We start from the raw sequence: 11,451 nt of genomic DNA on the forward strand, positions 1-11,451 counted from the left end.
GGTGTAATTTAACGGTGTTTAACAACGAGGCTGCCGTTCCTATAGCTACTGGAGGAAGCTTAGCAACCCTGGGCGCAGCTCCTGGGGCACAGGAGAAAACCAAAGGAGAGCTCAGGGATGCGTCACCATCACCCATGTGTTAACCCTTTGGACCCTACACGCTGTATTGATGTGACACTGAAAGTTGATCCTATACGGGGTGTTTCTCCTGAAAATGTGTATTTGGTGCTTTGATAGCACCAGATGAACTGTTTCCTTAAAAAAAAAATAATTATAGCAACAAGTATCTGCCTCTGTCACCGTTCAAGGCCTATGGCTGGGTCCCCCCACCAGCCATGGGCTCTGCTCAGGGCTGATTTGGGCTCCACCAAAGTCAGTAAGACTGTGCATGGGTCAAGTCAGCCCCACATCTCTCTGGATGACTTTGCCCAGGAGGACTTGCCTCTCTAAGCTGAGCACAGTTTGGGGGCTAACACCAACCATGCGCTTTTCCTTCTGTGTCCTCAGGTCCTCCCCGCGCTTGGCTGACCAACGCTGGCTTAGAAGGCTCTTCCCTCTCCCAAGAAAATGGGGACTGACAGTGAAAACCCAGTCCTGAGGAACGTGCTCATCAGCTTCAATTTGCTTCTGCTGGGGGCCGTCCTCAGGCCTTTTGAGTGCCGGCTGGATGTGACAACAGAGCCAGCCAAGACGCCAGCGGTGGATGAGCAGGGTGGCCTTGCCAACTGCAGCCCACCCATCAAAGAGCAGCCAATGGTCTTCCACCACATCTACAACATCAACATTCCCCTGGACAGCTGCTGCTCATCCATGTTCAAGTCTTCGGCCGAGGAGGTGAGTTCAGAAGACGACCGGCTGGCGGAGTACGCAGAGCAGACCTCTGACAGCGAGAGCCAGGTCACCTTCACCCACAGGATAAACTTGCCCAAGCAGGCCTGCAAGTGCTCCACCTCCCTCCCGTCCCTGCAGGAACTGCTGAGCAGGATTGAGATGCTGGAGAGGGAGGTCTCCATACTCCGGGACCAATGCAACTCCAATTGCTGCCAAGAAAATGCAGCCACAGGTAGTAACGCCATCCTGTTAGCTCTTGCTGGGGACTGAGGGCTCGAGAAAAAGGCAGGAGAAATGAATACAAGACCCCTAATGCCACTCAGAGTGGCGATGGAGGAACATCTGTGTTCACCCATAGTGCTGCTCTGGATTTAGGGAAAAGCCTGGCTTAGGTCCTTCAAGGCAGGAAACCCTCTGGGAGGGATTTGGTCACTTGAGACCTGGAGCAGGGCATGCCCTGCTCACTGCAGAAACCCCGTAATGGCCAGAGCTAAAGCCCCTTGATAGATAAAAGTACCACTCGTAAGGAGTGGGCAGGGTGATCTCCCAACCCTGGACTCCATGCAACTCTGTTAGAGATCTGCCACTGCACGTGGGACAGGGAAGAGAGATGTGGTTGCTGCTCTCCTAAGCTGTCCCTGTGCTGAAGGCAGCACCATAGGAGCCGGCAACAAACCCCTTAATCTTCTCTGTAGGAGGAGTGAATATGTATGAAAAGCTGAGTTTTAAAAAAAAAAAAAAGAATAAAAAATACAGGGAATAACTTCCATTGCCATGAAAGATGCAAACAAAACCTATAACAAAGGTACAAAACCATCAACAAGATATCTGAATAACAATACATGCAGTTTGTGAAGCTCTCCGAGAGCCCCCATTAGGCTTACCCCATCAAAGATGGCCCCTCATTTCACCAGAACTGTTCCTCAGAGCCAGGGAAGCAGCATGCAGTTGAAATGAGATGGGTTAAGAAAGGTTTGGGCTAGAGGCTGCATTTCAACAGCGTGGGAGCTAGCACAGTGATGGTTTTCCTTACATCTCGAGGAGGTTGGTAAGTGGGGTTGTCCTGAAGGGCAGCTGTCCCTTGTCCCTTGCACAGCCCAGACCTGCTCAGGGCTCTGCCACACTGGAGATCCTCACGGGAAAAAGCCACCAAGTGAGGAGAGCCATGCAGGGTGTCTTTCCAGGGGAACACTGCTTTTCAGGCCAAGAACCACAGCAGGGAGGAAGATAAATTAAAAGCAATTATTTTCCCCCCAGTGCCCACTGCCGTTTTTTAAGTTTTGCAGCTATCAGTGTGAATATTCCAGTGGTACCACAACTCCTCTATGTTGAGGACACATTAAAATGAAATGGAAGTGACCCAAACTCAGGTCAACAGAGTTGGACCAAGGGTGTGTGGGTCGGAGAGGGAGAAACTGGGATGGTACACGCAGCATGGTGACTCGGGCTGACACCTCCCATGCAGCCAGGGGAAGCCAGTGTGTTTCCAGCCATGGGCTCAGCCCACATTCCCCCGCGATGTGACGGTCATCAGATGCACTAAAAAAAGACAGAAAACACCCACACGTGCCACCGGTGCGTGCAAAGCAAGGGTTAAAATCACGTGGGAAATGCAATGGGAAAAACCTGTTTTAAAGGAATTAATTTGAAACTCTGATGGGCCTATTTGGGTTTCTTGCAACATATGCAGACGGTCCCATTAAACATTCATCGCTCAGTGGAGTCTCCACTCTGATCGCAGATGCATGCTGAGCTAAAACTGGAGTAATTTAATTTATTTTTACCGGAGTTGCCTTCAATTCACTGCACTGCAAAGGAGATCAGGATCCCTACCCCACTGCCTGAGGCATTTCCCTAAGGAAAGCTGCTCTCTTCCAGCACACGTACAAGCATCCTCTCTCCTTGCTTGATAACTTAACTAGGGGCTGAGATCTGAAGAGAATCTGATCGCCATTCCCAGTATTCGCAGTTTAGATGGGAAACATCCTGCAAAGTAACGCAAATAGGTCTGTCTGGTACAGCATGTAACTGAATCCCTTTTACACGAGCTTCTGCTGCACCCACCATGGGAAGAGCTGCATATGTAGCTCAGCTGGGACAGAAAACTTAGTTGGGGGAATCACAAAGTCTTGTGGCTTGTGATCTTCATGGCACAGAGGCTTCCCAAGGGTTGGAGGAAGCACAAAAAGGGTTTCTGCTCTTCATTGGTTCATACGAGGAAGAAAAGCAGGAAAAATTAGCCTTGATGGGGTAAACCCTTATCTGGAGCAATGGGTCCATGTTGAGGGGCAAAAGAGAGGAGCGTTGGCAGTGTCAGAGTGATTGGTGCCTTCATCCCTGTGCATCCCTCCTCACCCCAGTGTGCTGTGCAAGGCTACTGGGTAAAGGGGGAGGTGGTGGCCACTGTGGCTGTTTGCTTTCCCTGCTTTCCCCCAACCCAGCACACCCAAATACTTTGTGCAAAGCCAATGGCTCTGTCTTAATCCGGCTCACCAGGACAGGGATGAAGATCATGTCTCTGGGTACATACGTGCTTCTTGTAGGAGAGACAGCAAGCAGACCAGGATCCCTCACCTGTAAAAAAAAAAAAAGGAACAGTGGGAACAGTGGGTGGAGGGGAGACAACAGGAGCCTGCTAATTCATGGCTGGTGCAGAGGGCTTGGCTAGGGAAGGCTTTTTCCCAGTAAGAGATCTAGGGAGTTTCCCATCGACTGAGCCCTGAGCTGAAGAGAAACCAAAGGGAACATTTGCACCCCAACAAGACTGAGGGCACCCATAGATATGGAGCTCCTGAGGGGACAGACAAACTTCTGGGGACCCACCCAAGCCCCACCATGAATCTGTATCATCAATTCTCCCCCTGCCAGCCCTAAGGTCCCCAGCTCCCCAAGGCTGGGCATGCTCAACCTGAGGGAGGACCATTCCCTACTTGCCCCACATCTTGCCCTCCTTCCCCACAACCCATCAACGAGCTGCCCCGGGGCCAACGCTGCCCTTTTCCACCTCCCACCTGGTGGGCTCTGACCCTCATCCCACATCCTTGCAGGGCAGCTGGATTACACCCCGCAGTGCAGCGGCCACGGGAACTTCAGCCTGGAGTCGTGCAGCTGCGTGTGCATGGAGGGCTGGGCGGGCACCAACTGCTCCGAGCCCCGTTGCCCCCGGGGCTGCTCCAGCCGCGGCGTCTGCCTGGAGGGCCAGTGCATCTGCGACAACGACTACGGGGGCGAGGACTGCTCCCAGCTCCGCTGCCCCGCTGGCTGCGGCTCCCGCGGGCTCTGCGTGGACGGCGAGTGCGTCTGCGAGGAGGGTTTCACCGGGGAGGATTGCTCCCAGCTGCGGTGCCCCCGCGACTGCTCGGGGAAGGGCCACTGCGCCAACGGCACGTGCATCTGCCAGGAGGGCTACGCCGGGGAGGACTGCGGGTGGCTGCACTGCCCCAACGCCTGTAGCAGCCGTGGGATCTGCCAGGATGGTCTCTGCGTCTGTGAGGATGGCTACGAAGGGCAGGACTGCTCAGCAGGTAGCAGGGTCATGCATGGGGAGAGACAGACCCTAATGTATAAATAACGCCTTCAAGGTGCCCAGAGCCCCATATGAGCACCACAAAGCCTAGGAGAAACCCATATCTGGCAAAGCATGTCACATAGGACCTGCTCAGGCCCTGCAGTTTGCCTCCCTCCCCATTGTCCCTGTCCTCAGAGACACCACGGGCAAAAGTCTGGGACGTGAGCAAAAAGCCAGTGAGGTTTGTCCCAATATCGGTGGTAAACCCTTGGTGCAACAGAAGCTGCAGCCAGGTTCTCCTGAGCCTTTGTCCTGCTATAGCATTTAATAAACCCACAGATAGCAAGTAACGCCCGGCTGAAAGCCCATACCCGAGTCCCACCAGGAGACCCACACACCCCTCCCCAAGGCCATGCAGGAGGATAAGCCATGCCACCCTGACGCTCTCCTTACCTCTGCCCTTCCCATCAGTGGCTCCTCCAGAAAACCTGCGAGTGACAGCGATCAGCGACAGCTCCATTGAGCTGACATGGGACAGCCCCGGGGCAGCCACCGAGTACGTCATCTCGTACCAACCAGCAGGGCCAGGGGGCACCCAGCTCCAGCAGCGGGTGCCTGGGGACTGGAGCAGCATCACCATCACAGAGCTGGAGCCGGGTGTTGCCTACAACATCAGCATCTACGCGGTCATCAGTGATGTGTTCAGCATCCCTGTTACCTCCAAGGTGATGACCAGTAAGTATCCTACTGCACTTGTCTCTTGGTGCCCAGATAACCAGAGGTGAAGCTCAAGGTGACGCACATTTTCCATAAAAACCTTCTAGCAGCAGTTGAGCCTTCCAAAAAAAAGAATATTTGGGATATTTTTATCCCTATTTATATCTGTATAGGAATACAGGAAAGGGGGAAATGTGTCCACCCTCTGCAGAAAGACTGTCTGGATGAAAACTGGAATGACTAAAAATCAAAGAAACTTCCAGTGTTTGATTGAAGCCCCCAGAATATGGCCTAAAATATTACACTTTTTTCCTCATAGAAAATATTGCAATATATCACAGAAGTCACAGGTTCTCCTCCGACTCGTGGATGGGTTCCGCGTGGGGAATTCCCCATGACATAAGTGATAGTGCAGCAAGAGGGGATGCTGCTGTGCATAGGACATTTGTAGTCCTGACCAGCACAGAGGAAAACGGGAGTATCAAGCTGTAATGGCAACCTCCAGAAAGGATCCTCAGAAACTAAGGATGGAGAGGGCAGGGGGAAAATGTAAACTATGTTATTTTGCAACCGCCTCGCTCACTCTGTTCGCATGGTAATGTAGTGGGATGCTCCGGCATCCAACAGCCCAGGCATTTCCCTCTTCTCCCTCCAACCTGCCCAGAGGGGGGACAAAGGAACTCTGCTAACGGCTACCAAGAGGTTCCCCATTTTCATTGCGCAAACAAAAAATACCCACAGGAAGCGGGGTGAGGGCAGCAGCACCCACATACCCATCCTGCTTTGCTCACCGCCTCCTGCTCTCTTCCAGACCTTGCCACGCCACAGGGGCTGAAGTTCAAGACCATCACAGAGACAACGGCAGAGGTGCAGTGGGAGCCCTTCTCCTTCCCCTTCGATGGCTGGGAGATCAGCTTCATCCCCAAGGTACTGCCACCACATGCATGGCTTCGGGGCGTACACCTGGTCACCCTGAAAACACTGAGCGAGTGGGTCCCAAATTAGCTTCCAATTACTCTCAAAAAAAACCCCCAGCTTCTGTTTACAATTTATATGCTTCACATCAGACAACCCCAAACACCTCAACCTCAATTTGCCACCTTGCATTTCCCCAATAGTCTTTGGCATCAAGACATACATATCCTCATAGAAATGTCCCAATAAAATCAAGAGATGAGCGTATAAATAAATAAACCTTCCAGTCTCGCCGCCTCTTGCTGTCACCCCCTCTTTTTCCCTTCCATCTCCTTTGTTGCAACCCTTCCTCCTCCTCCTCCTCTTCCTCACCCCTGCTTTCTGCATGCTAAGCTACCCAAAGCAGCGCGGATCAAACCAAGCAGCCGCCGGCTCTCAGACAACAACCTTCAGCATCCCTGAGTCACACGCACAGCTAATTCCTGCCACGGAATTTTAATCGCAGTGATGAACAGGTAGAATTTGTGCCAGAAAAGATGAAAGGATGAAAATGTTGCCCTAAATATCGCATATTTTCTATGTGCGGCAACAAAAATTGTACATCAAGTATTTCATCTATATTCATAATTTCTACACCATTTAGCCATAAGTATAGCTTCAATTGTATATGGAGCCTCTTTACAAGAACATTCAAGCCCCAGCAGTAAAAGAAATGCTGATTAAGGACTCAATTATGCCATTTTCACTTGTACAAAACCCTCGATGGAGTCAAAGGCAGCTCTGGGCAGCAGAGAAATGCAGAACTTGGCCCCAAAGTTTTAAAAGCTCTTAACTGTAAAGTATCATTATACAGCATAAAGCAAGGCCCCAATTGCTTTAAATAACTTGTTCCCTTATTTCCAAAAAGGCTGGAAGGATCTGGGTACAATTTTGGGTACATCCTCATGCGAATTGTGTTGGAAGTCGAAGTTCAGGTACTGCAGGTATAAATCCCAGGGTAATTTTCATTCACGGTCAGGATAAAAGCCAAAATGATAAGACAATGTCAGGGAAGAGCTTTCGGTCTAGTAGCAAAAACCCAGCTATCTTTCAAACATTTCACTGATACTCGGGAATTAAGCTCAACATCATCCCCCCGAAGCAGATAAATGGGGAGATATCCACTTTAGGGTGAGGAATTGCTGGGATAGAAGCAAACATCTCCCTGCAGTATCATCATCTCAAGCCACCGCATAAATACATACTGTTGGTCCACCTTTCCGTTTTTAAGCTTAAAACTTAAAACCACGCAAAAACATTTCAAGATTTCAAGGAAGAGATAAAGCGTCAAAGGATGACTGGTTTCGGATGCAGGTTTTTTGGGTGGGGAAGGGATGTAGCTTGCTGGGCTTTGAAGTTCCCACATCCATTGGTGAAGCACATGGTCCTGCGTCGTAAAGACACGGTCATGCTCCTGCTTCTGAAATCAGATTCTCTCAAGTTTCATCACCAGCTTTTCTCATAAAATAAGGCAGAGGGTGCTGTCTCCTTCACTCCCTGGAAGCAACGCTTGCTCGGGCAAACGCTAAACCATTGCAACACCCAAAATAAAACCAAAACCTAGTCCCAGAGGCTAAAAAGCCCCAAAGTTATAACAATACCACCACAAATAATGTCTACGAGCAAAGTTGAGCTCACTTTGTCTTCCCCAAAACCAGGCAAGAGGATGCTACTTTGGTCCTCAGTGTCCCGCAAGGATGCTCATGCTATCCCACAGAGTAATCCTCCTCCCGTGGTCCCCGCGATGCCCTCACCCCCCAAAAGCCAGGTCAGGCAGGGATTGCCCATCTGCTGCATGTGCTGCTGGTGGGGGCGTAGAAAGATGAAGCGAAGACAGATTTAGAAAATAAAATTAGGAAAGGTAAGCTCGCAATTCATGGCTAAAATGGAAGATTTCCTGTTTAATGAGAAAAGAGATGAATATGAATTGAGAGCTATGTGCAAAGATTTGTTTAGCGTGTTATTAGTGAAGACAGCGGCAAGAAAAGATCCTTTGTCCAAACACTGGCAGGAAAGGTGACATTTGCAGTTGCTTAAAGCCTTACAGTTTTTTTAGAGCAAACCCGCAAAGTATAATGAATTTAATAAAGATACTTAAAAGGTAGGGGATGGCAAAATAAAGACCTTACAGTTTCATACCTATACGTGAACAACAGAAGGCTCCTGGCACCTGAATAGCATGGAAAAGGAGTCTAACCCAGGCTTTGGTTTTATTATCTTTTCTCTTCTGGAGAACCGCAGACACACAGATGGCAAAATACAGAAGGTTGGGGCGGGGGGAGAAGAAGGGATGGGGGAGGATTTCTCAGCCCAACAATGTGGGTGCTCCACACTTGGTGGGTGATTTCACCCTGTTTTTCTGCACCACTATAATGGGACATGCCTGGGCAAGGATGCAATTTTGGGGTGCATGTCTGGGTGTGGAAGGATGTGCCTCAGTCCCCTCAAAACACGTTTTTTTTGTTGATTTTTTTTAACGCCTATGTCTTCTCCTGGACAGAATAACGAGGGCGGTGTCATCGCCCAGCTCCCCAGCACCGTCACCACCTTCAACCAGACGGGGCTGAAGCCGGGGGAAGAGTACACTGTCACCGTGGTGGCCCTGAAGGAACAAGCCAGGAGCCCTCCCGCCTCCGACAGCGTCTCAACCCGTGAGTGAGCCTGACCCCGGGCAGCACAGCAGTGCCCAGGGCTCAGTCCCCAAAATAAGGTCCCGTCAGGGAGAACAGCCTGGCACTGCATGGGCAGGGATAAAACTAGCACTACCCAACTGCCCAAGCTACAGGTCCATCGCAGCAACAGCTTCTTAATGCAGTGTTTTGTCCCTCTCCCTCCTGAATTGCTGCAAGCACAGAAACCGTGGCAAGGTTAATGGGGTTGGGAGCGAAGGCTCAGGTTTGCTTTTATTATAAAGCTGGATAAATTCCTCTTCTCTGCTAATCTCACATTTCAGAGGCTGGACGCCCCCAAGAAACATCTCTATAAATGTATTGCCTACTCATATATAACAGATTAAAACTCCTACTTGCTTTTATGCCACTAAATGCCCTCTACTCCCACCAATTCAGGCAAATCAGGCAGCGGGGCAGGGAGCCAGGAGCAATGGCACATCCGCTCCTAACCAATTTATTTGGCCAGTCGCTGGTCTGTCCCATAGGCTAGAGGAAATTCAGCAAGTGTGAAAGAACTGGGTCTTCTCCTCACCGAAGGAGACACAGCAATGGGCAGAGCTCACTGGGGAGAAGATGCTCTCCACGCCACGTCTGTTGCAGTCTGCTTTGGCAGCCAGGCAGATGTCTACCTCCATCCAAGCTGTTGCAAACGGAAACAGCATTTAAATAGTTGCTGGAGGGTTATAACGAGGTGATGCTCTCTCCAGGCTGCTAATTTGAGGAAACGGTGAGAGCGAAGGGAGTGTCCCCTCACCAGTAGCAGCTTGCTGCAAGTCTGAGCTTCCTCAGCAGAGTCCTCCCGCTTTGCCTCCACACTTAGCTCGACGTGGCTTAACAGAGACATCTCCTGGTCAAGACCAAATCTTCCTTTCCCTAGGAAGTCAGCAAAAAATAAAGAGAGGCTGGTACTTCAAACTCAGTGGCTGACCTTTGCAGGGGAGCGCAAATGAAGTGGTGGGCTCCCAGCTCTCTGCTCCATGAAGGCATCCCTGTTCTGGCATGTCTGTCTTCCTCTGCAGCACCCCCATAGCTTTGTCCCCATCACCCTTGTTCTGCCTCAACACCTTGTGCCCGGATCGAGCAGCAAAGGCATGGTTTCATGGCGCACAGCTAAGTAGAACTTGATGCTGCCCAGCATCACCTGGATGACCGGACAACAAGGTAGTTGGAGATGCAGGGTTTGGATAAGTATGACCTGGCCCTGGTCAAGCTGGACACCCAGCTCCTACCTAAACACTCTATTCCCAGCTGTCCTCCCTTCTCCATTGCTGTTTTGTCCCCAGACCTCAACCCACTGCTCCCAGTTTCCCCACATGTCTTTTTCTAACCCTCCCTGGTCCTTCCCACTCCTGGCCACACACATCTCCCCCAGAACTTCCCACCCTGGGGTGCAACATTCAGCACATCCTTATTATACAGTGTCATTTTCTAATATATACAATATATTAGATGTACTTGCATGCAGTATAGCCTGAATTACAGAACCAGCATGGGCGTTTTCACCCACCTTGTGATCATGTAAGTGATAAAATGGGCTGCCCAGCAGGCTCCATGCATCAAGACTGCCATGGCACAGGAGCGATGGCCAGGCTTGGCCTGTCCGTCTATCCATGCAGCAGTTAGGTCCTGCTGGACTCAAAGCATCCATCAGGGAAGCTTGAGCCCATGATTTCCAGAGGTCGAGTGTTGGGGGATGTGGAGGAGGGAAGGGCCCAAGTCTGCAAAAGAAAGCAGAAATGTCTAAAATGGTTTCCCAGAAGATCCCTGGTATGAATTTAGCTAACACCCCTTTATCTGAGAGGGTTTGGTGGACACCCACCATAGACCCACACTCAGCTAGTTATGAAGACTCTCCAGAGCAGTTGCGTTTTCTCCTCTCTCCCCACTGCTAAGACTTCAACAGCTTTATGAGCTGATCCCTCAACTTAACAACAAACCAGGAGCTGGCACCAAAGCAGGAACATTTCTAGAGACGTTCCTCAGTTTTTGATGCTTGGATCAGTCCTTGGCCCCACGTTATTTAACACATTGTCAACACCTTTCAAAAGACTTAATATCATTGCTGATAAATTTTGCCAGTGATGGAAAGGCTCAGAAAAGAGTAAATTGAATGGAAGAGGAAATCATCGATAAAAGCAGTTTGAATGGCTCAAAGAGCTGGGCACAAAGGAAACTGATAGGTTTTTCAATGCATTGCAAAGTACGAGCAGTTACTAGGAGCCAAGGGAGTGGACCACAGTTAGACGTAGGAGGTTTTATCCCAGGAGATGCCACCTGAAAAAGCCAGGGAGGCATTGTTGCCAATAACCAGCTCAAGAGAAGGGCATGAGTTGAATTATAGCTGTAATGGGCATCAATGGAAGAGCAGTTGGGTCCTGCTCTGGTGTCCACAGCTTGGGAGAGATATCAGTGAAGTGGAGAGCGTTCAGGAAAGAGCCAGATTGGGACAGGGGACTGGGAACCCACCAGGATCAAACCCCCTGAGTACCTTGGGCCAGAGGGTCATGTCTCTTGCCCATGCCACCTCCCTGCCTTGTCCCCAGCTGCTAATTTGGGACACTCTGACGGTCAGGTTGAAGCATCCCTGAAGCTTGGTGTCCCCCAAAGCTGCCACCTTTCCCCATCCAACTCTCCCAAAGTAACAGGTGCCCGTTTCCCCCCTCCTCCGCAGTCATCGATGGCCCGACGCAGATCCTGGTGCGGGACGTCTCCGACACGGTGGCCTTTGTGGAGTGGACACCGCCACGTGCCAAGGTGGACACCATCCTG

General features: G+C 50.7%; 1 protein-coding gene across 2 annotated transcripts in view; it reads left to right on the forward strand.

Annotated features, from left to right (window-relative positions):
* Nucleotides 1–567: 567 nt before the first annotated feature.
* The window catches only part of TNR (tenascin R), a 29,205-nt gene continuing 18,321 nt past the window's right edge, over nt 568–11,451 (forward strand). For both annotated transcript variants that reach the window (XM_009892852.1, XM_009892853.1), the window contains exons 1-6: nt 568–1,063; nt 3,879–4,355; nt 4,811–5,074; nt 5,868–5,983; nt 8,511–8,661; nt 11,354–11,450. In XM_009892852.1, coding sequence (XP_009891154.1) covers nt 568–1,063; nt 3,879–4,355; nt 4,811–5,074; nt 5,868–5,983; nt 8,511–8,661; nt 11,354–11,450 — 1,601 coding nt within the window. The remainder of the gene's footprint in view (nt 1,064–3,878; nt 4,356–4,810; nt 5,075–5,867; nt 5,984–8,510; nt 8,662–11,353; nt 11,451) is intronic.

This window comes from Charadrius vociferus, unplaced genomic scaffold (genome assembly GCF_000708025.1).
Source record: "Charadrius vociferus isolate BGI_N301 unplaced genomic scaffold, ASM70802v2 scaffold39, whole genome shotgun sequence".
NCBI classification, from domain to species: domain Eukaryota; kingdom Metazoa; phylum Chordata; class Aves; order Charadriiformes; family Charadriidae; genus Charadrius; species Charadrius vociferus.